General features: G+C 48.1%; 1 protein-coding gene across 2 annotated transcripts in view; it reads left to right on the top strand.

The window, feature by feature from the left end:
* The window catches only part of LOC133354507 (chloride intracellular channel protein 5-like), a 91,418-nt gene that overhangs the window by 42,596 nt on the left and 22,527 nt on the right, over nt 1-26,295 (top strand). Inside the window, exons 1-2 of one of the 2 annotated variants that reach the window (XM_061571410.1) lie at nt 9,671-10,294; nt 26,119-26,228. In XM_061571410.1, coding sequence (XP_061427394.1) covers nt 10,232-10,294; nt 26,119-26,228 — 173 coding nt within the window. In that variant the 5' untranslated portion in view covers nt 9,671-10,231. Of the gene's footprint in view, nt 1-9,670; nt 10,295-26,118; nt 26,229-26,295 lie in introns of those variants that run through there. The other variant, XM_061571400.1, reaches the window with a different exon arrangement.

The following is a 26,295-nucleotide window of genomic DNA, read 5'->3' on the forward strand; positions in this document are numbered from 1 at the left end:
GGGATGCTGCGCTGAACAATGGGCTCGTGCACCCCAAGCCCGCGCACGGCGGTTCCCGGGCGCTGTTGATATGCTAATCAGTGAGCGACGTTGGCGGCGTACATCCTAATTACTCCCTTACCCTTCCTAACAATGGGGCCTGCGCGCTCAAGCGCAATTATCCCAACCCTCCATGACTATGCGCAACAGCCCCTGTGACCCCGCTATTCATGCTGTCCCGTGCCTCCCCTGCTTGCCCCGTCGACCCGTGGGAGTGTGTGTGGGGGGAAATGCGCCTCAACCGCGGTGGCCGAATGCCCCACGCCGCGACCACACCATATTAAGGCCGGCCGCAGCGCCGCGGTGCCACGTAGCACGGGGGAGGTCATCCAATTCCCTGATCGCCGGAAACCGTGAGAATTAATCCCGATAAGGGTCTCTCGGATAAAAACCGGTCGGCCAGGCGACCTCCCCTCGGAGCTCTATGGGGGGGGGGGGGGGAAATGAGTGCGGGTGTGTTCATGTGAGGTGAGGTGAGGGGGACGCGGGGTCGGCTCCGTTGCTTGGTGGTGGCGAGGTCGGGGATTTGGTGCCTGCCGAACGGCTTCGTGGCGGCGGCATCACAACAACACGTTCTACTTGATAAAATATAATTTTTAATAAATGTTTTCTCCTACAACATCAGAGTGCAGCGCCACATTAAATACGCACTACAATGACAATAGTTTAAAGCGATTTGAAGCATGTTTTATTTTCAAAATGGAAATATGGTTTTTGGGGGGGGGGGGAGGTCAGAGCTTTGTGACGTCATATTTGAGGGGGGGGGTCTGACTTTTTGTGACGCCGTGTGAAGAGGGGGGGGTCAAAAATCGTCCAAAATCGCGTGACGTCATTTATGGACGACCCCTTTATAATTCGGAAAATCCCAAAGACTCATCTCCATCGCGCGCACGCATTATGCGCGCGTACAGTACACGCGGACACGCGTGTGTGAGGCAAATGCTGGGCTAGCTAGCGGGTGACACACTTTCTTGACATCTCTAATCAGCACCGCGGTTCCGTGCGGCACGAACCAAAAATAGCATTGCCACGAAGGGGGCTACCGTCAAAGGGCCGTGCACGCAGCGTGTGACACCGCATGAGTTCTGGACAGTCCCAGCGTCTCTCTCTCTCTCTCATGGAAAACTTAAGCCACTCATGGTAACCTTTAATCGGCGTTTTGTTCAATATAACCGCCGTGAACATAACATTATAGCATTTGTTTTTTATAGATTTGAAGCTTTCGTGACTGCAAGGATCCATACTATTTGGTTGTTTTTTTCGGTAAAGTCACGTAGGTTAAAAAAGGAAAACGAAAACAAACTAATTAAATCACAGCTGTAACTGTTCCACCTGAAGATGGGGGCTTGTGTTGCCTCCGAAACGTCGTGATTTAATTTATTTGTTTTCGTTTTTCATTCGTTTTGTGTTATTTCTTATGCTGTATATCACATGTGACTCTCAGCCAAATGCCTATTGCAGCATGTCAGTCGCACTTTGGTACCCTATCATTTGGCAGCGAATGTGATGTATTAATGGTATTAATGGAGGCGGGGGAGCGGTGGTGGAGTAATTGGCACAATTACCAATCGACCTCCGGGAATTATTCACTTCAGTGAAAAGTGATGTCTGCCCCCCACCACTTCCTACATTAACATGCACTTACCAGCATGGTGAAGTATGGTCAAACAACCCCCGTGACCAACTCGGCCATGGGGAGATCTTCATTCAGCAGTATATTGACACAAGGCTCCACATTATTTGTATTTTTCGATTTAAAGCTTTCGTGACTGCAGGGATTCATCGTCTTGGTTCTTTCGGTAAAGTCACGTAGAAGGGAAGTAATAAAATAATAAAAATTAAACAATAAAATAATTCTCACGACGTTTCGGCCACAACGCAAGCAGCCGTCCTCAGGTGGAGAGCAGGTCTGTCGAGAAGACATTCAGACTCTGTCTTCTCGACAGACCTGCTCTCCACCTGAGGACGGCTGCTTGCGTTGTGGCCGCAGCGTCGTGAGAATTATTTTATTATGTTTTATTTTTATTATTTTATTACTTCCCTTCTACGTGACTTTACCGAAAGAACCAAGAAGATATTTGTATTTTGTTGATCAGTGGAACAGCCGAGATGGCTCAAAATATCTGCAGTGGTTGGGACTTCTGGCTGTCGAGTTCATCATCAGAATATTTGTTTTGACCCTCGAGGAATCCGATGAGCCATGAAGCTCTTTTTTCACAGACGTCCAGTCGTGCCACAGATTGTCTAGTAGAGTTGTGACATCGCATCCCTCGTCGGCTGTGGCTTGTGAGCTCATCATTCCTCCAGAGCCTCCAAAATTAATACCGTACCACCGGGTGGGTAAGCAAAGGTAGGTTGGTGTTTTAAGGATTAACAAAAAGCGAATTTCGTCCTTGCAATTCAGAATGTCAAGTTTTCACCACCGACTTAATGCAGTGGTGGAGGGTGAGCTTCACTCAGTAGAACCGTTGTTTCTTCTTTTGGGAATGTGGAGGCTGTGTTTCTTTTTGAGTAGTGAATGTTTGATATGTGGTGTGCGCAGTCCTGAATCTGTCAGTCCTCCCGGAGCACTCCATTAAATGTTTTGTTTTCACGTAACACGTGAATTATCGCCCGGTGAATATTTCTCGTGAGATAAATAATTTATAAAGTAAGAATCTCCGAAGCTCACACGTGCACCACAGAATACACAAAACTGCTTCCGGGGGAACTCACAAGCCAGGCGACCATGCTTTAGCTGATTAGCACAGAGAAAAAAAAATTGGTTCACTAAAAGAAAAAGAAAAAGGCGATACTCGCTTAGCGGAAAGTATATGTATAGAGGATTACGAAGTCGTGTTTTGAATCCTGGCCACTGATAGCTTCAGTGGCGAGTGATATTTGAACGTATTGGCAGTACACCAGTGGTGCACGGTATATTAAAAAAGCAACATTTTCTTCCTTACGATTCGCAACCCCTCTAAGATTTTTGGAACATTCTGGTGAAAGAGTTGCATAAATAGGAGCACAGATTTAAAAGTTAGAGAAATGTTAGATGAACAATGTCAGTCTTCCATATTGGTTACTCCCGTGTCTCCGATGTCACTATCCAGTATCTTCTCATTATATGCCAATCGCTCATTCCCCATTCATTCAATCCATTCATCATCATTTACTGTCATCAGTTTCGCGTTCACCAAAGTCACACATCATGACAGATTTGCCCCCATCGCTTCCTCTCATTTATGTTATCTGCCTCTTCTTCACCGTTACATTCATATGTAGCGTTTTTAATTCTCCGTAAAGCGCCTTAACCAGTGGCTACACATACATTTCATTAAGGTAAGATACATCTTGACTTAAAGCTTTCGTGACTGCAAGAATTCATATTCTTTGGGTGTTTTCGGTAAAGCCAGGTAGCTTTACCGAAAGACCCAAAGCATATAAGGTAAGATACGTCTGCCAAACTTCTTACGCATTTCCAGGTCAACGTTACTATGTTACACAGAAACTCCCGTGTAGCCAGTTACCCAGCTAGTTTCTGTGACAAGAGCCCACAGCAGCCACTAACAGCAACAACAACAACAACAACAACGGAGTTACTTTTCGATTTAAAGCTTTCGTGACTGCAGGGATTCATCTTCTTTGTTCTTTCGGTAAAGTCACGTGACTTTACCGAAAAAACCAAGAAGATGAACGGAGTTACTCTTGGGGTGGACAAGAACCCAGCCAGCAGCTAGCCAGGAAACGTGAGGCACAGATCATTTTAATCGTCGCATGACAGAACATTTTCCGTTCATCACTTTTGAACTGCTTTCAGAAGTGACCACTGTGGCTTGGAATTGTGTCACGTGGTTACATAGCAAAGCCCTTTACGAATAAACTATTTTAAACTATTTTAAAAATATATATTTCTTTTTTACGAGGTAAGGCCCACTTAACTTTTTTTCAGAAGCGACCTGGCTCTCAGTAATTGTAGCAGCAGCCAAATACTCTAAACGCAAGTTTTTTCTAAATGTGGAGGTAAAAAAAACAGAGAAAAATCCACGCGACCACGGTCAGAGAGACACGCAAACTCCAAATATATAGCAGCACGCGTCAGTGTCGGGATCGAAGCCACGATCTCCTCCATACCAGGCGAGGGAGTTAAGGTCTCGCCCACCTTGGCGCCAGCGAATGTGATCGTGACTCGACAGGAGGTCATATAGTAGGCTCCTTGTGGCATCGGTCGGCTGCAGCTATGATTTTCACGGCATCATTTCCATGCAGCTGCGCTTAGCCAAGTGCACGGCCACGGGTTCGGCAGCAAAGTTGGCATCGAGCGTTCGCTAATCGGTCTGGGTAACTCTGCCCGCCGGCCCTGGTCTTGGCATCACAGCTGCAAAACAGCTGCCGGCCGGCTCATGTGAAACGAAAGCCGGATCAAAACGGTGGACTGTGATGAATGTCGCGGTTGCAAATATCATTTGCGTACAAATGCGGCATCGTAGTTAAAGATACTTTTAGGGCGCAGCAGGTTACACGTTGCCCGATAAGACCCACGTTTAACCATCGAGATGTGAGCGCGAGCAACGGTGTTTGTTCCCGTGAGACCGTCTTGAAGCCGTTTAACATTGCGTGGGGTTACGGGCGAAATGTCAGCCAATGAATGAATTGTTTCATTAATTGATGGCATACTTTTAGATATCCTCAATAAATGCGTTAATAATTGCACTTGTACGTACAGTCACTAACGCCGAACACTTACATGCAGCGAACGTTTCCTCGCGGAATAAGAATTAAGTTAATGTTTACGATGTCGCGTTTACAATGTTACGCCACTTGGCGACAACGAAACTTCACCGCTGGACAATTTCATTCGAGTCACTGGCCACCATCACTCTTCTCGTAGACTGACACACGCAGATTGACAGAAGGGCACCAGAGAGGGCACGGCGAAGCGCGATTAGCGCATGAAGGGTTTTGCCGACGGAGTAATTGAAACTCTGAAACGTTCCGTCGATTTACTTTCGGCAGGCTTTCCCCGAACTCCGGCGTTCTCCTGATCCGGCTTCCAGAAGTGTCACCGTACGTTATTAAATCGCATAATTAATCGCATTGCGTAATTATATTTCATGATGTTATTATTTTTATCTTCTTGGTTCTTTCGGTAAAGTCACGTAGAAGGGAAATAATAAAATAATAAAAATACAACATAATAAAATAAAAGAATAAAAGAATAAAATAACATTAAATTATGAAATAATAATATATTATATGTTTCAACTGAAGGTGATTCTAATATATAACACAACATAATAATTGGGGAGGTTTTAAACTGTGGCGTGTTCCGCAATGGTCTCGCTGAGAATGTTCTCCCCGCTGGTGACTGCAACTGTAGAATATTATGCGTCGCACTTTAGCGATCGCAGCCTGAGGCCTAGATCAAAAATATATGTTTATTTTATCTTAAAAATGGAAAAAAATACGACGATTCATAATTAGTTTCGTTTTAAATTTAGATCGCGCAGCGTAGCGTTTCAGTTTTAACACGTAGGCTTTCGCGACCAATATCATCCATAATACAGTTTTTTTTTTATTAGATCGTGTATATATCTGGATGCCGCCTGATGATGCTAGTTGTAATACTGGCAAAACGTCGTACTCAGATTGTAAATGTTGTGGTTTTGCTCTCCAACACATCGGTTAGTGTTGTACTAGTGACGAATTGGCACGTTCTGTTAACGTGACAAACCTTACTAGTTGGCTGTGTCGGGTGGTGGCGGGTATAACGACACATTTATATATTTACGCGATCTAATCCAAATACCTGTATTATGTAGCATATCATGTTCATTTTTCGACTATAATGCTCTACCAAGCCCGACAGAGATAATCAAAACAAGTTGTATAACGTCACGGGCAAATGTGCCAATTAGTTTGGTTTATCGGCAAAACTGGAGTGTTAAAAAGCAGGCAAAACATGTTGACAATTTTTTTTTAGTGGAGGGTTATCGTTAAAATTTTCCGTTATCATTTGCTATACTTTGATCTGACCCGAGAGACACGGATTGCTAATCATGACGTCGGTCGTGAAAGCCTTCATATAACATTTGGTAAAAAAAAAACACAATGCGAGTGGAGTATACGGAAAATATTGACATCTTCACTGAGATTTAATGCAAAAAAAAAGTAACCTTCAGCCAAAATAACTCACAGCGACGTTTTACATAATTTTTGCAAACAAACTGCATTGAAAGGAAGACGTTAAAGACGAATAGAGGAAACGAATCTCCGTCTCATTTTGACTTATACCATCGTAACTATACCATCAAAGTTCTAATTTACTCTTGATTAATGTCACGTGTTCCAGGAGCCAGATGCCAATGGCGTGGTATGGTAGCCACGATGAGAGGGCTTCAGGAGTGAGAGTTTGCGTAGTTTTGCTGTTCCGCCCGCGTTGATGGAGCACAGAGCACAGTTTTTTGCTCGATATGTACGAGTCCCTAAGTTTGGTTGCGCGGCCACAGTCGCACCACCGTGGCTCGCGTCGTTACGTTTCTATCCATGACGGAGATGTGCCCATCGCCATGTTGGTACACGTGGAAATTAACTGCAGCAACTGACTGAAAGACATCGTAGAGAAGGCTGAAAAAAGCAGGGCTCAGTAAAAAAAATACGAGCAAAAAAACACATGCACAGTTCACTAAATTAGCACAAGGTTGGAGGGAACACACCTGGAAACACACCTGGAAAGCACATCAGAGTTTGTGTACAGTATACCTAGGCCCGTTATTGAAGGCGGGCTGGTATCAAATAATGGCATGAGAGTACGGTTGAATGCTTATAAAAAGTGATCTTAATAACGCAAAGCAATATACCAATGTGTTGCTGGAGAAGAATGTTGTACATTGTCATGCTGTGACATTTGGATCAGTGACATGGGCATTGACAAGTAACAGAGGCCGATTGGTAGGTGGAAAGAGGCAAACACACGTCACCGGAGAACATGTGAAGCTTTGCACAAAAGTTAGAGACATCAACATCGCGTTGACGTAAGAGCCCACTCCGATCAGTGGACGTGGGGCAGGACGCGTCGCTCTGAGAGCATCGCAGCCGGTGGTCGAGACTCACAATGGAGTGGCCGCCGAGGGAGGGACACGCCCAGGAGATTGTCCACCGCGGTGATGAAGCAACCGAGTCAGCTCTTGTGCACGACCTGGATATTGTGTTGCATCGCAAGGTCGCGACAAATGAACGTGTGCACGTTGAACATCTTTCGCACCATTCGTAGCCAACCATGCTAATCGGAGGTGCGTAGGAAGGACAACAAACTAAAGACAAAAAAGCTGGGAGAGGTCTTCATATCCAGCAATGGACATATGCTTCAAGTGACAGTTGGAGTCACGACAGTTTTCCTTGCGGACAGTAAAAAAAACCCAACTCCATCTTCTATAACCCTAACCACCGATGGTAAAACGTGCAAACAAACCACAAAACCAGATCTGCCTTTATCGACCACATTCTGCGAATGTAGTGGAACCCATCGGTCAGAGATCCATCGCCGGGGCGAAAGCTTTGACGCGAAAACGCGGTGGCGGCGGCATGTCGTTATGCTCCGGTGAGCGCGGTTGTCTACATGAGACGCCAAAGAAGTTCAACGTACACACCAAAAAACAAAGATCCCCCGTATAGCCTTAAGAGACTGTTGGGGCAAGTGCCGTCAGCGAGCACATATGAAGGCCAGAACGGCACGCGAGGGGGTGGGTGGCCAGCACCACATCGGTCCGCCTTTGTCTCCCTAGTGGCGATACTTACACACCGAACAAGGCACTCATTCGACGCTGAGTCGACCTATGGGGAGGCCCAGGACCGGTTCAGATAATCGTCACTGATGTTGGCCGTGAGTGGGAATCGAACCCGGGTCGCCAGTTTCGTAGCGCAGCGCGCTAACCGCTACATTGCCACTCCCCACACACATACAACAACAACCGCCATTCGCCACTAAGTGGTGGTGACGTCACCACGACGTTTGTGCCAGGCTATGTGCACGTTGAGGCCACGTGAAGTGTCGAACACCCGCTGGCACGAGGTCACGGGACAGACCCTGGTGCCACGGGTCGACTTACTGAGATGAGTGGCTGATGCACCACCCGTGCCCCCTACTGTGCCAACTTGTTGTGCTTTAGCCACCCGGCGCTCCGCTCGTTGTTGTGAGCGTCGCTCCTCCGCCCTCCGTTGTTGTTGGAGAATGACTGCCTCCAACTGCCCAGTAGCGTCCTTCACGAGCCTCCTCCACAGAGGCCGATCTTGACACCGCTGGTACCAGTCATCGGCAAGTCCACTCAGCTCCACATCCTCCTGTACCACATTACTCCATGCCCATGTTGCGCCCGTTTAGCCCACTCGATCCGGCCAAACAAAAGCTGTTGAGGCATGCGGTGGCTGGGCATGCGGGCTACATGACCCAGCCAACGTAGCCTTGCCTGCCGGAAGAGCTCACCGATGGGACTTTGTCCAGATCTTTCATGAATTTGTGAGCTCCTCACACAATCCAGCATGGTTAAACCCAGGATGAATCGTAGGCAAGCCAGCCTAAATGTTTCTAACTGGCGAAGATGTTCCATTAGGGGGTCTATGTTTCGCAAGCATAGAGAAGTGAGGGAATGACCGTGGCCGAGAAGACCTGAAGCTTCGTGCGGAGCGACATACCAGGTAGCTTCCATGCAGCGTTACGCAACCGATAAAAAGATATTGCCGCTCGACTGATTCGGAGTGAGACCTCTGCTGTCAAACCGGAGCCGGTCATGAGCACACTGCCCAGGTATGGGAAACTCTCCACTCTCTCCACAACTGCCCCATCACCAATTGTGAGTTGTGGGGGTGGTGTCCGATGGTACAAAATACCCAGGCAGGTGCTTAGCTTTGGTGGGGCTGGTGGTAAGGCCCCACCTCTTAGTGGCAAGCTCCAGGTTCAGCAGCAACGCCTCCAACTCCTCCTCTAAGTGGGCAGCAATTACCAGATCATCGGCATACATTACATGGTTGAGCAATAGGGAGCCATCCCTTGACCACACCCGGGCATCGATCAGCCTCCCATTGTACCTGTACCAGATGGAAATTCCTCCGGTACAGCTATTGAAGGCTTCATGAACTACATGATCGAAATAGATGTTAAATAATTTGGGAGCCAGAGGACATCCCTGTCGCACCCCAAGGTGTACAGAGAATGACTCCCGACTCCCGGCCACGTAGTGTTACCCGGGCCCGCTCACCATCATGAAGGTCCTTAATGATTGTGAGCAGAGGGTCAGGGACTCCGAAAGCACGAAGAACAACCCAGAGCCCAGACCTACTGATGGTATTATAGGCCTTGACCAGGTGAATAAAGCAGAGATGTAGGCCTTGTACACACACTAATACACACACACACACCGTGACACACACACAGCGACACACACACACACGCTGCCGCAATGACACGTCCCCCCTACGGCTGCGCGCTGTTAGCGGCCCGGGGTGTGTAACGCGATCCGGGATGTGTAACGGTGCCCCGCGGCTTCTCAGCCTCGCTGCCCAGTTCTGGCATTTGACAGATGCAGTGACGGTGCGATCAACCAGTCCGCGTGCAGAGAGGCGAGGTTGTGACGGTGGTGGTGGTGGCGGTGGTGGGGGTTCATAGAACCCCCGCGCGCACACGCACAGCGCACATGGGCTGAATGTTCCAGTAGCTGTTGACCCTCTCCCCTTCTCTCTCTCTCTCCCTGTCGCTCTCTCCGAGCCAGTGGCTCTGTAAAGAAGTGGAGAGGTGGCGGCGGCAATTTAAAACCCCGCGCTGAAACTGCACACCGCGCGGCACTGTATCGCGGCGGACAGAAGACCCCAAAGTGTTTAGCGCAGAGGAAGCGGTTCGCGGACGCGGGAGGCGGAGTGAGAGAGGAGACGCGTTTCCAAATAGAAATTTTGCGCTTTGGAAAGTCAAAGGGGGTGGGGGGGGTCACTGTTTACCAACCACAACAACAACAAAAACCTCTCCACCCTCACCCAGCCACCCAGCCAACCCACCGCCGCCGTCGCCACCACTGCCCGAACACCCGGAGAGATTGAGAGACAGAGAGAGCTGTGAGCGTGCGGCAGCAGTCGCCGTCCTCGCGAGCGACGTGGAAGGTGGCGGCGGCACCGGGAGAAACGCCGGTGACGCTTTGGCGGCAGCGGATCGTCGGAGGCCGCGCTCATGGCCAGCTCGGCCCCTGCGAACGGTCTGCAGGGAGACCCTGAGATAGAGCTCTTTGTCAAGGTGAGTTGACGGCCCAGTGTGGGTGTGGGTGAGGGCCCCCCATCCACCGCTGTTGGATCTCCGCAGAGAACCACGTCCGAATTGACAGCCGCGTGCACCGGTTCGCTCGTTGGACAGGTCGGGCGTAATTTATTTAGGAGCAGGCGATGGGGGTAGGGATGGGTGGGGGGGATTGAGAGTGTCACGAGATACTTGGGAGTCCGTACGAGGAGGAGGAGGATGATAATGATGATGATTATTGTTTTACATCTTTGCGTTTGTCTGAATTGGCTCAAGTGTCACGCTTTCGGGGGGCGGGGGGAGTTGGGCTCTGGCTCAATCCACGGTAGGGGTTGTGTTGCCGTGAGCACATTTCACGTGTGCGCCCCCCCCCCCCCACCCCCCACGGCATTATGCTACATCGCAGTAACAACACAATACTAATAATGTCCCGGCAGCGTCGGAGTGCGCTTACGAGAGTTGGAACTTGGGGAAGATCGGTTCAGAAGGCGAAGTGCATGAACCACGAAGCTCCACAGTGGTCTGCAGAGCAACGTCTTAGAGCAGGGGGTGGGGAACCTTTATTCTTCCAAGGGCCATTTGGATATTTATAACATCATTCGCGGGCCGTACAAAATTATCAACTTAAAAATGTCCTGTTATATTTGGTCAAACATTTAATTAACTCACCCCTAATGTGATGGCTGGAACTGCTTCTCCTTGGTGAGGTGTGTAATGTTAGCTGGTATTGATGATGTTGCTACTCGCAACTGCTTTTCCAGGTTTGCTCCTAGATTTAGTGAATTTCGAGTCCCGCCTGCGGTTGCCTTGGCAGGGCCACACCAAATGATTTTGCGGGCCTTATACGGCCCGCGGGCCGGACGTTCCCCACCCCTGTCTTAGAGCATGGGCGGCAGGCCTCATCAATGTATCTCATGAGATATCTATCTGTCGAGGTCATTTCACTCTAACGATCTACAGCTTACTGTCATTGCACTGATTAATTAAACCCCCCCACCCCGTGTCGCTCACGTGGTTCGTTTGGCCATACTTCACCACGTTGGTCAGTGCGGGCGCGCCAGAGGACCGATTCTGATGTCGCTCATCACTGATTTCACCGGTGGCCCGGCATCGAAACTCGGGTGGCCAGGTTCATCACGCAGCGTGGGAACCACCGCCGCGCCATCGCTCGCAATGATCCATTATGCGGCATCCCTTTCTCAACGCACACACCGTTCATTGTTGAGCGCAGGGCAGGCCCGGCTCTAGTAGCTTCCTCTCGGATTGAACTGTTGGGGGGGGTGCTGGGGGAGGGGGGGGGCCAGTAGAACTGTTGTGTGTGGTGGGGGGCACCGTGACAGCGATTCACCACTAAACTTGGTTGGTGCCAACGGGACACTCGGAGGTGGTGCAGGGCCCAGCCCAGCAGCGGCCGCCCGAGCGCCAGCCAGCCCCTGGGCACGGGGCAGCGCTCCCATCACCATCGGCGCTGTCGAGTCGGTGAAGAAAGTTTCTTGCCTACCTGTGACGGGAGCCACCAGGTCTCGCTTGCCACGGCGTCACAACCGAGCGGCGTTGCCCACAAGTGCTGGAAAATGTTACACGCCCCGCTGAGATGATGACAGCGGCGATGATGAAGGTGCTGAGGCTGACCGCGATGAGCGACCTCTTCTGGCCCACGCCTCATACAGTGTAGCGTATTATGTATGGAAGTTTAACTTTTTTCGCACCTTGCGTCGCCAACCGTAGCCAACCGTGCTAATCGGAGGTGCGGGGGAGGAAGACAACAAACTGAACACAAAAATCAGTTCTTATTAACTGAGTTTTCAATGTTGATTTAAAAGTGAAAAGCTCCAGCGGCTTCCTAATATCGGAAGGAAGAGCGTTCCAGACGGCCGCAGAAGAGCATCTGAAAGCGCCACGCGATGCGGTGGCCACCGTCTTTGTTCGATGGCCCGCAGCCAAAAGCTGCTGCTGCGAGGATCACCGGAGTTCGCGTGTTTGATGGTTTATGCTCCTTGACGAGATCAGCGAGGTGTTGTGGTTCACATGTGGCGAGCACTTTGTGTGTCTGATGACCAGAAGCCAACATATCGTGGATTCGTGTCGCGTCTTCATCACAACAGAAACAGTGGGCGGATTTATTTATAGAGATAGACAGTCGGTCATAGGCAGGACTTGAATAGGGACATCACGGATGAGTGGAGTTCCAGACTATAGGAGCAGCAGAGGAGAATGAGCGACCTCCTACCGAGCAAAACATTGACTGGAGGCTTGGATGGAAAGCCTTGGTCGCTGGCGCTTACCCCACTGATGTTTCTTTTTTTCACGAATACTTATCATCACGATTGGTCCTCTTTAATCAACACATCTAATCAGATTCGGAGCAGTTGGTACTGGTCCCACTGTGGTGCAATGCTGTTGTTACTTTCCCAACTTCTCCGGATTACATCTCGCCAACCACGTGTCCGTGTGTTTCACGCTGTGCGCGCGTTGTCCCCTCTGCATCGAGATGCCGTGCTTTAGCTGTTCCTTGCGTAATTTCCCGACCGCGCGAACACGCGCGCTCCTGTTTTGATGCGCGGCACGTTGATAATTTTATTTCGATGGTGACCCAAGACGAAGAGGAACACAGCGGACCCTGATGATTTTGATTGCGTCAAGCACAGAGGCCGAGTGCCCGTTGTTGTTGTTGTTGTTTGAAACTCCGGCCTGAAACTTAATTTTTCCTGTTCCCACCAATTATTCCTCGTCGTTTTTTTTACGCAACGCGATTTGTTCTGATGGGCGAGTCGTCTCAAGAAGTCATTGCGCCGCCGTCACGCGTTCACGTATCTGCGTGTTGAGATCTTCACACTTTTGACACGTTCCTGTCAGTGTGTTCTTGCCGGTGCCCTGTTATTTGTTGGGCGAGTTGGAGGGGGGGTGGGGTAGGTGGGGGGGTGTACGCTGTCAAGCCGATCAGCTGGCACGGATTCACACATTTTTCGCAGAGCCTCCGCTACAAATGACATGTGCGCCAAAACCCCTACAGCTGTTCATTGCGTTACCACGAATCATTGTGTGTACCACTCAGCTTTGTGTACCACTAATCTCTGTGTTGCCACTAATCTCTGTGTTGCCACTAATCTCTGTTTCCACTAATGTCTGTGTTGCCACCAATATGTGTGCTGTCATTGACCCCACCTTATGATTGCCTTAGCCCCATAAAAATCTGCAGGCTCCTGTGCTAGATATTGGGGTGCATTCGTTTAAAAACGTGTCACTTTCTTAAATAAGGCAAAAAAGCTCTAAATCACGTGCAATGTGGATTTTTTTAACTAAGCCCTACTTTGGTCAATTTGATGTAGTTGAAATAATAATAATTTGTACTTATAAGGTGCCTTTCACAAAAAGGTGTTAAAGCGCCCTGAATGAAAAGGAGAAATAAAATAATAGAGAACCGGGTGGCGGAATTAGAGGCAAATAGGAACACAACAAATGGTTAAAACCTGTTTTATCTTTTATTTTACAAAGTGAGTTTTTAATCGGCACTCAAATATATCAACACTGTTCGAGAACCTGAACGGGAGAGCGTTCCACAACCTCGAAGGTTTGAGCAGTAGCTGTCTTCAAGGGACGGCTGTTTCCGTTGACTAATATCAGGGGCATTTTAGAAAATATCAGGCGTATTAGAACATACACAAGCCACAGTGTGGCTGTCGCCATGAAATCCAAACTACGGACCATATAGTAAACCACTGTGGTCTACGTTCCTTCAACGGAGGAGGGAGGAGGAACAGCGAAACTAACACAAACTCTCCCCTGAAGCCCCCTTCGTGAAGGCTGGCACATTTTGACATTAGCGTCTAAGCTCCTGAACACGAGAATAACATCAATGTCATCTGAGGTGAAGCAACTGTGTCTCAATTGAGAATTCAATCCTTGTCGCAACCCTATTTCTCGGAAATTGAGTGAGGCTGTCACCCTCTGTTAAATGCGTATTCCTCTTAGTCCCTAAAACAGTCGTGTGACACACACACACACCAAGCATCGTTTGGTTGAAATCTATTGAGTCGATTGGATATTCCATCTTCGCAGTTCAAGGCAGGCGAAGTAAATGCGCACGTGTGCATGGCGCATGCCATTTAAGTTTGCCCAGGGTTTATTTCATGATTCAAATCTGTTTAGTGGAAACTAAAATAATGGACGATCGGGGTAAGGCAACCTGCAAGATTGTTCGGAAGAGTACGCGCCTTGGAGAGTGCTGTACAGTGATCCGTCATTGTTCACGAACTTGCTATCCGCAAATCGCATCTGGAAATCTACACGGACTGCATCGAGAGAGAGAAAAATAATGTGATGAGATATAAAGTGATGAAAGTGATGAGAGAGAATGCGATGCGACAAAGTAATGAGGAATAAAGTGACGAGAGATAAAGTGATGAGAAAAATAGATGGGAGAGATAGAGAGAGAGAACTTCTCGAAGCATCTGCAGACGTTTGCGCGTACGACATTCGTAGAGCCAATATCGTTATCCGCCCAATTTGCTATTCACGAGGATCTCCGGAAACGTTACCCCTCGCGAATAACGAGGGAACACTGGTAGACGTCAGCGGGGAGAGACGAGGTCGTGATGGGTGACGCCGCTGTGCTTGATGTTGATGGGGGAGGGCAGGTGACTGGCTTTGGAGTGGCGCCCACGGGTCCATAACTGAGTGGAAAGAAGTGGACTTCAGGTGGTGGCGATGAGTTGTGAAGAGCAAACCTTTGAGGCCATGGGGGAAGAAAGGATGTGGCTGGCGAGGTGTGTAGCCAGTGTGTCTGTGACACACAGCAGCGCAGCGCAAACACAGAACTACTACGCACTCGGACTTGCAACGGAATCACCGATCGTTTCTATAGCAGCCAGTCGCAAAAGGCAGGCGGACAATGGTATATCACATGACGCAAAACTAACCCATGGGATTACTCAGATCCGTGATTCGCTTGTCAATGAATCAATGCAGCGATTAACCGGAATCTTAACCTCGATTCTGCACTTCCAGTCATTGGGTTCATACAACACAACGGTATTTAAAAAATAGTTTTACAGCGCCTATCCTTCGTGATGTATGTATGTATGTATGCATGTGGAACTTCTTTCGCACCGTATGTAGCTAGCCAACCGTGCTAACCGGAGGTGCAGGTGGCCTTTGTGGCATTCGGCATGATGACCTATTGACCCCGGTGCTATGGGCCATTTAATTGTACCGCAATGGCTAATAACCGCATTTACAAAAAAGGAACAAAGTAGCATCACAGCTGTGATAGCTGTGGCAAATGGTCGTGATTTTATTCAAGATTCGAATATTTCCGCCTCGGTGATAGCTGGGGCACATTTATATTTATACAGCCCTTTGCTGCCAGTTGTGGAGAAGGGGGCTTTGTTTGACCGTACTTCACCACGCTGGCGAGTGCGGATTGGTGAACGGTTCGGGGAGTCCTCGGGACGAGTTCGCGGAAACACTCGCCACCACCACGTGAGCCAGGAATCTCACTCGGGCGGTGACTTGGTTCGTCGGCGCAGTGTGCGCTAACCGCTGCGCTACCACTCCGCCCACGGAATGTACGGCGGTCTTAACGATCCCATGAGCCAGGAGGTTTCTGTTAACCAATAACGTGCAATGTATATGAATAGGAAGTGCAGTAATTGGCCCTCACGTCGACTACGATTTGTTGGAGGTATCATGAGCAGAGGTGCCTGTGACAACATCACCCGGAGCTATTTTAATGTTTTATTTGTTTAAAATGTGCAGGGACTCCTCTACTTACGAACTAGTTTGGTTCTCGAGGTCTGTTCGTAAGTCGATTTGTTCGGAAGTCCAACTTTACTCCTGTCGATTTCAAACACGTTGTACGGCATGTACACTAAACACGGGGAATGGCTTTTTAACAGTTGTTTCATCTCCTGTAGATGTAGATGCCACTGGTTCTTCATGTTCTGAAGATGCCACTCGTACTTCACGTTCAGCAGATGTAGATGCCACTGGTTCTTCACGTTCTGCAGATGTAGATGCCACTGGTTCTTCACGTTCAGCAGATGTAGATGCCACTGGTTCTTCATGTTCTGCAGATGTAGATGCCACTGGTTCTTCGCGTTCTGCAGATGTAGATGCCACTGGTTCTTCGCGTTCTGCAGATGTAGATGCCACTGGTTCTTCGCGTTCTGCAGATGTAGAGGCCACTGGTTCTTCAGATTCTGCAGATGTAGATGCCACTACCGTCATCTTTTGCGCGGCGGTTGAACTTGCAAATCTCGGTCCGAAAAGGCAACCGGACATACGGACAGGTTTGTTCGTATCTCTGAAAGTCGTAAGTCGAATGTTCGTAAGCAGAGGAGTCCCCGTATATATTGCATCTGGAAATATCCTTCGAGATGGAAACACCTCATTTGTACGGGTGTGCACAGGGTGTCAATTGACGGCACATAGCAAACACGTGACGATACCTGTCGACAAAAATAATCCATTTGAAATCTGTAACTTACATGGCGTATATTTATACAGTGGAGCTGAATCTTTATTTATCCTGGAGCAACCTTACGAGCCGCGAAGCGATTTTTCACAGATGTCCTAGCTTGGGGAGGGGAGGGGGGGTCAGCAAGTAACAACACAAAATAAATAAATGATACAAGAGCAAGATAGAGAAAAGTGAAGCAAGTCGCAAATAATTAAATATAAAGCATGGAAGTACGGTACAACAAAACGATCACACTCAGTCATAGACAAGCACGATTTTACACGCACACAGAGCTGTGCATTGCATTATACGACAGCTCCCAGCCTTGTCCACACCACCATCTCCAGAGAACGAGACTGCCCGGTGTTTTTTTTGTCGTTTAGAATCACCCGACTCTCTTTGTGCGTGCGATGGACACATTGCGTGCTGTTACATCAAATCGTCGCGCTGTACTTCTACGCTCTCACCCTCAGTGACGAGTGTCGCAAAGTGCGCTCAAATTACCCACAAAGACCCGCACGGCATCGGGGGGGGGGTGCCCTCATCCAGCAGTAGATTGAAAAACACAATCAGCGTACGTCACGTGTATAGAAATCAACGTCAATTGGTGTACGCTGTTGTGACGCGGTGTCACTGTTAAAGCGACGAACGATCCGTTGCAAGGTCTCTGACCCGGAGCCCATCAGAGTCACAGTTGGGGAGGGTTGCGCAAATTCGTGGCGTGTGTGCGTGTGACTGCCCACGCGTGCTTGCGCCATCCCAGCCGTGGCACGGGTTGCACCGTGTGTGTGTGTGTCACTGTGCGTGTGTGTGTGCATAGTGGGGAGCGGTGGTGTAGCGGTTAGCGCACTGCGCTACGAGCCTGGCGACCCGAGTTCCATTGCCGCTCACGGCCAACACCAGTGACGATTATTTGAACCGGTCCTGGGTTTCCCCTAGGTCGACTCAGCCACGAATGAGTACTTGGCGCGATGTGTGAGCATCGCCACTAGGGAAACAAAGGCGGCCGGGCGTGGTGTTGGCCACCCCACCCCCTCGTGTGTTGAGCCGGCCTTCATAGGTGCTCGCTAACAGCACTTGCCGCAACAGTCTGTTAAGGCTAGAGGGGGGATCTTTGTCTTTGTGCATCACTGTGTGTGTGTGCATCACTGTGTGTGTGCATCACTGTGTGTGTGTGTGCATCACTGTGTGTGTGTGTGCATCGCTGTGTGTGTGTGCATCAATGTGTGTGTGTGCATCACTGTGTGTGTGTGCATCACTGTTTTTGTGTGCATCACTGTGTGTGTGTGCATCACTGTGTGTGCGTGCATCACTGTGTGTGTGTGCATTACTGTGTATGTGTGCATCACTGTGTGTGTGTGCATCACTGTGTGTGTACCTGTGGTAGTGGGGAGCGGTGGTGCAGAGGTCAGCGCGCCACATTACGAACCCGGCGACCCAAGTTCGATTTCCCGCTCACGTCCACCAACACCAGCGACGATTATTTGAACCGGTCTTGCGCCTCCCCAAGGTAGACTCGGCCTCAAATGAGTACCTGGTGCTGTGTGTAAACATCGCCACTGGGGAGACAAAGGCGTGTGCCGTGCCGGCCTTCACAGGTGCTGCTCGCTAACAGCACTTGCCTCAACAGTGTGTTGAGGCTACACGGGGGGATCTTTGTCTTTGTTTGCCTGTGCAGTGGATCGCCTGTATAGATAGAGCCTGAAAAACGAAACGCATCGGCAGGATGCGATCGTTCGGCGTGCATCGGTGAAGCGCCCAAATGGCAAGTGGAAGCCGTTACCCCTTGACGATAGGGGCCAATGTTGGACAAACGTTGAGCCAATGTTGGTCCAGTGGTTCCGTCCACTTGCCAACGTTGGTCCAATGTCGCGGGTCGACTGGGGTTTGTACTTGATTTGAGTCTTTCGTGACTGCAGGGATCCATACTCTTTGGTTCTTTTGGTAAAGTCACGTAGGTAGAAAATACCTACGTGACTTTGTCAAGGCGCTGTTCCCCCTCCAACCCAGCTTAAATATACGCTTCCAAGCCTGGTGGTGTTCATTCAGACGCTGTCTTTCCGACAGACCTGTTCTTCACCTGAGGACGGCTACTTGCGTTGTGGCTGAAACGTCGTGAGAATTATTTTATTATGTTTATTTTATTTTATTTTTTATTTCCCTTCTACGTGACTTTACCGAAAGAACCAAGAAGATGAATCCCTGCAGTCACGAAAGCTTTAAATCGAAAAATACAATAAATCACGACGTTTCGGGCACAAAACAAGCGTCCGTCATCAGGTGGTAAAGCGCGGCCTGCTGCTGAGGCAGCAGACTGTTTTAAAACAGAACCAAAGAGTGTGGGCTTTGCACCTTCAGCAGAAAACGGGAAAGCGCCTATTAGCAGTACGCAGGCCACGTTCGCTTTACACCGGCGTGTTCATTTTGGTGGAAGAGGCGCAGCGCTGCTGGCAGAAGAGGCCTCAAACTCGTCCACGCTGGCCACACGTCCTGGAAGGAGAAAACGTGTTTTTATTTTTTTACGAAATCGCCTGCAAGCGGCGGCTTTCTTCCCCAGTCGTCATCAGCGTCCTTCAAAGAAGGTCTCCAGCACCGCGGTGGCCAGCCTGTGGGTGGTTAGACGTGCACATGTCGGTGCAATATGAGAGCATGCAAACCTTCTTAGAAGTTGTTCGTGTTAAATGCCATGTAGCGAGTTTGTTTTTTAGCGAAACTGCGTTCGTTTTCTGGCCCAATTGGGCTTCTCGTTATTTCACAGAGAGGAGTGGATTCGGTTCGAAACGTCGCTCGTGCCACGTGACGAACAGGAGCGGGCATTCATGCGAGTGTGGAATAGTGGCGATTCAGCTCTGCTTTTAATTAACACGCGCACGCTGAAATCTGCAGCCCGACATATGCGCGTGTGTATGCTTACAAGCTCTCGTATTTTTGTAGGTTTGCAATTCATGCCTGCGTGTGTGTGTGTGTTTTCTGAACTTATGGGGAGCGGGTAGTGTAGTGGCCAGTGCGCCACGCTAACAAACCCGGCGATCCGGGTTCGATTCCCGCTCACGGCTGACACCAGTGACGATTATTATCTGAACCGGTTCTGGGCCTCCCCTAGGTCGACTCAACATCAAATGTGTATCTGGTGAGGTGTGTAAAAACATCGCCATTGGGGAGACAAAGGCGGCCGGGCGTGGTGCTGGCCACCCACCCCCTCGTGTGCTGTGCCGGCCTTCATAGGTGCTCACGAACAGCACTTTCTCCAACAATTTGTTAAGGCTATACGGGGGATCTTTGTCTTTGTGAACTTATGGGCCCACTTAAAAGTAAATAAATAAAAACTACGACGTTTCGATCGCAACACAAGCACTCGTCATCAGGAAGAGGGGGTGAGCTTCTTCTTTAGAAGCAAACCCGCTCTTGTGTTGCGATCGAAACGTCGTAGTTTTTAAAATATTTTGTTGTTATTTTCTTTGAACCTATCTACGTGACTTTACCGAGAGACCCAAAAGAATATGAATTCCTGCAGTTATGAAAGCTTTAAGTCGAGATTCAGGTGCTACTTATTCGGGCTGCGTCTTACTTTCCCGTAGCATCTAATAATCTGACGTATAATCGTAGAAAGGCGAGTTAGATTGCTTGGACGAGTAGTGAGGAAACAAGAGAGTGAGTGTAAATGTGTTCTGACTGGGAACATTCGAGGTACCAAAGGGAACCCCGGGGAAGACGGCTCAATGAAGTTGCATAAGCAACTCGAACGAATGTGTACAAATGGATGCAACTGAGAGTAGCATCCAGTGCAAAGTTGATGGGTAAATATCACGGACAGAGCTGAGTGGCAGGAAGGCCTTGGTGGCCAACGTCTTTGAGAAAGTGCTTGGCTCACAGAGAGAGATTACTTTATGACGATGCACAATGGAAGTTGATTGTTTATTCATTCTCGCTCATATTTTATTTATCAAGTTGCTAATGTGGTGTGGTGCAGTTGCATAATGCAGGTGAGGTGTTTTCTGCCACTCTAAACCATAAGTTGAGACGCTCACCGCTTCACACACTTTCAGATGCGCTTCTGCGGTCGTCTGGAACGCTCTTCCTTCCGATGTTAGAAAGCCACTGGGAGCTATGACACTTTTAAATCTAGATTGAAAACTAATTTCTTTTTAACTGATTTATGTGTTTAGTTTGTTGTCCTTCCCCTGCACCTCCGAATAGCACGATTGACCACGTACGGTGCGAAAGAAGTTAAACGTACATACGTACGAAGGTCAGCCACGTGGTGCCGTGCGTAGAGCAATTAACTCACAGAGCGGGGAAGTCGCGAGTTCAAATGACCTTTTTGGGGTCAACTCATCCACTCAATCATCGGCAGGATCGATCGAACACCAGTGTGGAATGCCGACAGTCGTTTTTGTTTTAGCGACTGGTTCCTGTGATGGGCACCTGGAATGCCATCGCTGGCGCGGGGGATGTGTAGAGGAGACGAGCGTGCACCTTTCCGCACACTCGCATTCGAGTCGGGAGCCGCTCTCCATTCGTGGCTTTGACTCTTTAGGGGCCGTCCATAAATGACGTCACGCACCTAGTGGGGGGGGGGGTTAAGACATTTGTGACGATGTGTGACGAAGGGAGGGGGGGGTTGAGAAATGTGACGTCACATCAAAATGCGCAACTTTAAATAAATATAGACAACACGTTCTACTTAATTAAATGGACTTTTTAATAAATGTTTTCTCCTACAACATCAGAGTGCAGCGCCACATTAAATACGCACTACAATGGCATGTTTTATTTGGGGGGGGGGGCAGAGCTTTGTGACGTCATATTTGAGGGGGGGGTCTGACTTTTTGTGACGCTGTGTGACGATGGGGAGGGGGGGGTCAAAAATCGCCCAAAATCGCGTGACGTCATTTAGGGACGGCCCCTTAACGTAAAGCGGCGGTGACAAGTTGACATCGGCGGGATTTAAGATTTTGTTTTAGTTTCGTTTTCACAATTTGAAATCGATATATTATCTTTATTTCAGTTTTAGTATATGACTGACTGATCGGTCAGATGAGACTGGGAAAATACAGAGCTAAGAAATGGTTGGGAGTAAGAAAATGTTAAAGGAGAAAAAAAAATTCTCATTGAGAAATACATTTATGGGTGAGGGAGTGGGGGAGGGGGTATTCCTTTCAATAGTAAAAAGTCCATCAGATGCATATGAGAAATGATCGGACGACTCGTAATGTGACAGAGGCACTCTGTGTGAACGATTTGAATCGTGCGTTTTGTGTGGGGGCCTTATAAATGGCCTTCATTGTGGTGCAGGGTTTTTACTAAAGGGTAATAACGGTGGTCAGATTGCTTCCGATACTTGAATGCCTTCTGGTAGTTGCCTTATGAGGTCTATCAATAATGATGAAACATAATAGGTTTCGTCACAAGCATGTGTGGTTAATGCAGACTAACTGCCTTGAAAAAGGTATCTATTTGGCGTTTGAACATCATAACGCCTCTGATTTTATTGCCAGAATTTGGTCAAACCTATTCTTATTTTCCATCACTTATGAGTTCTGTTTGCCAGTAACACAATCTCCGTCCGTGGCCCCACTTTATTGTCGAACAATTGAATTCGGAAAATGCTTCCTGCGATGAATGTTACTCTGAGTATGCCCCACCGAAGGGGCAAGAGGTCAGTTGAGCCCCCAGCAATCCTGCTGGTGATGTTAATGAAAATCAAACTCAGGATTGTGCCTTTGATGCTCAGCGGGTTCTTATAGCTCTCGCGTGGAGACCACAGAGCCAGGTTTTAAACATTCCCAGCTCTCACCTCTCAGATGAACGCACGTCCTCGCGCATTCACGCAACGGTTGGCGCCACTGAACTTGAGATCCATAGGTCGCCGGGTTCCATTCAATCTCCCGGCGCAGCAAGTTCAAACAACGGTGCGACGTTACGTTAAATCCACCCCCCAGGGTAAATGGGGTGCACCGCGTGTGGTGGTGTAAAATATGGGTTCTCCTACCTCCTCCAAGACCTCCGGCCAATGTGGAGGGGTAGGGGAGGCCCTTCTGCCACTTGCTGGAGTGAGCAAGTCATTTGCAGGGATGCACATTCACCTGAGTGACTGTGGGGAATATATATAATGCAACTTACAGGAAGGAAGCGCTGGCAAGTTGTGGTGACTTCAACAGCTTTGGCTGCGGTGACCTCTGAACCTTGTCCTTTGAACGCATCGAGCGTAAAAGTCGACCGGTCGCTGTGCTGCTGAAAAAAGTGCAACTGGCTGCGCGAAAGAGCCTCTTGAGGGACATCTATGGAGGGGTTCTGCGATTCTAGATTTGAAGCTTTCGTGACTGCAAGGATTCATACTCTTTTGTTTTTTTCGGTAAAGTCACGTAGGTAAAACAGTTATTTTGCTGTGCATTTTTACACCTGATGAGGGAGGCTTGTGTTGCCTCCGAAACGTCGTGATTTAATTAAGTTGATCTTCTTGGTTCTTTCGGTAAAGTCACGTAGAATGGAAATAATAAAATAATAAAAATAAAACATAATAAAATAATTATCACGACGTTTCAGCCACAATGCAAGCAGCCGTCCTCAGGTGAAGATCAGGTCTGTCGGGGAGACAGCGTCTGAATGAGGTCATTCAAATATTAAACAATACAAATTATCACGACGTTTCGACTGCAACACAAGCAATCATCATCAGGTGTGAAAGCCACAGCAAGAAAATGTTCTTGAAACGTCGTGAGAATTTTTATTGTTTTATATATTTTTTATTTTTTTATTTCCCTTCTACGTGACTTTACCGAAATAACCAATAATATGACGGTGGGTTTATCGGCCAGGTTGGAGAATATCCCATAATAGCTAAAAGATGCGTTGACATTTCGATTTAAAGCTTTCATGACTGCAGGGATTCATCTTCTTGGTTCTTTCGGTAAAGTCACGTAGAAGGGAAATAAAAAATAAAATAAAATAAACATAATAAAATAATTCTCACGACGTTTCAGCCACAACGCAAGTAGCCGTCCTCAGGTTTTATTTTTTATTATTTTAGAAGAAGGGAAATAATTAACTAATACAAATATAACATTTTTTATTATGTTTTATTTTAAAATTTAAAAATTTTAAATAATTTATTATGTTTTATTTTTATTATTTTATTATTTCCCTTCTACGTGACTTTACCGAAAGAACCAAGAAGATGCGTTGACATTTATGTAGCTAACTCAGCTCAAGCTTCCCAGGTGTGGCCATCCCAACTCTGAATCCCTCCCCTCTCCGAGATGGAGAGAGAATGAATGAGCATACACAAGTGAGCTGCACGGAGGAGTGCCTGTTTTCACAGGGACAAGGCTGCCCCTCCCCTCTCATCATCACCCTCTCATCCCCAACATCTTGGACGTGTTGATCCCTTCTCCCCCTCCTCCCCTTCTCCCCTTCTTGCCTCGCACTCTTTCCTTCTTCCTATTTGATACTCTCATTGACTCCCTTTCCCATCGGGTACCACAGGTAAAAGGTTTTATTCGGTTCAAAATGTGGTAATGAGAGAGAAATATAGAACAATATCTAAAAGGCGTGCACGTTGTTGAAATGCAGGCTGGGAATTACTCTGAGAGACAGGCAGAGAAATAAACACGTGGATTGGAGAACAGCAGTGGGTAAATAACAATCATCGAAACCTTTAACGAAAGTAAAGTGGGCTTGGGCAGGACGTATCGAACGGACGATGGCCAACAATAATAGCGAAGTGCCAGCGAAGGAATGGGAGATGACGTGGACTGGGGAAACGGAGCGATGAAATGAGATCACGCGCAGGCGCTCGCTGTCATGGACCGCGGCATCGCAGGATTGTGAGAGGTGTCGGTGGCTTTGGAAGGCCTTCATCCAGCAGTGGATTGAGAAGAACTTTAATGTACCCCTCTGACACTGTGTCTGGACCTTTGTGTGGCTATCCTGAGCTAACACACCACAGGACACAGCACTTGGCATATGTTAACGATGGCAAAACATAATGATGATGCTGATTATATATCTACACGTGTTAATGGCTGTTCAGTGTCCTCATTGCAATGTTTGTTCTGCTTTTCCGCAGTAATTCTCGACTCTCTTTTAAGGTTAATATTTCGCACTTCCTACATGTGCTTGTCATGGTGAAAACCCATTACACGCATGAGTGGTGTATTGCTTCACCTGGTACGCAAGTGTCATGAATTGTCACGACTCAGGGTTGCGGTTCAAGAATTGTTTTTTTTTACATTTTGCTAATAATAGCAGCATTTATTGACTGCAAGGGCTCACGTTAAACCCATGACAAACACCTCCCAAAATCAGCGCACCTTTGAAACTTCAATCAAGAATAATAATCTTTATTTATAGAGTGCCGTTTCTTGCCACACGGTTCCAGGCCACTAAAAACATTTACAACGATAAATGTCGTAAGAACACTCACGAAAACAACAACTATAATGATGATTAAATACATAACGAGAAAAAAACACGCCAGTCAACCCCTTATCAGTGCCTTACCTTATTACAGACCAATTCAGACCTCATTGGTCACCCCGTGCCCTTATATATCTCAACGTTCAACCTACAAAGTCCCATCACAAGGAAGAAACAAAAATTTGACAAAAACAAAACGTGTTTTTTCCCTGTATTGAAACGGCTGTACGCTGTATGGACCTGAAAACTCAATTTCCCTGTACAAGAATACGGAGTAAACCGCATGAGTTAACAGGTATAAGGAAACATGAATAAAATAGTAAAATTATCGTAAGATAGCAGAATAAAATCGTAAGGCTAAATTGCAGAAATGGGCCTTAGGCCTCGATTTAAAAGAGGCTGCTGTGGGCAAAGCCCCTGACGGATTGTGGCACGGATCGTGGCACGGATCGTGGCACGGATCGTGGCACGGATTGTGGCACGGATCGTGGCACGGATCGTGGCACGGATTGTGGCACGGATCGTGAGCTTAGACCACAGGGGCCGGCAACTTGCGGCTCCAGGAGCCGACTGCGGCTCTTTAAGGACCGCTTCGTGGCTCACGACATTAGAATAGCAAAGTAAAAGAAACACAGCTAATTATTTTCGATCAACGGTGAACGCCTAAAAGCCCAACAACGATTCGTAATGCGGCATTAAAAATCATTGTGCTGTGCGCTGTTCTCCAAGTGTTGATCACAAAAATATGGTTTGACATTATTCATAAAGTACCATCCTCTATTCGCATACATTGCAGCTCTCGAAATATTTCGTGTTTTTTTCACTGAACTTGAAGAAAATGTTTCTTCTAGTTTAAACAATCGCCGCTGTTCGACGAATCTCTGAATTTTTGCATTCCGAAGCATCAACACTGAGACGGCCACTGTGTGGGTTCTGTGTCTTGCAGGCGGGGAGCGATGGAGAGAGCATTGGAAATTGCCCTTTTTCTCAGCGCCTCTTCATGATCCTCTGGCTGAAGGGCGTCGTCTTCAACGTCACCACAGTGGACATCAAAAGGTACCGACCGTGTCGAGAGGGCCTGCGGACAGCGTGCGCTGGCAGACCAGTTGCTCGTGCTGATCAT

The sequence above is a fragment of the Lethenteron reissneri genome, chromosome 6 (genome assembly GCF_015708825.2).
Source record: "Lethenteron reissneri isolate LAM-NWPU_2019-01 chromosome 6, ASM1570882v1, whole genome shotgun sequence".
Lineage (NCBI taxonomy): Eukaryota > Metazoa > Chordata > Hyperoartia > Petromyzontiformes > Petromyzontidae > Lethenteron > Lethenteron reissneri.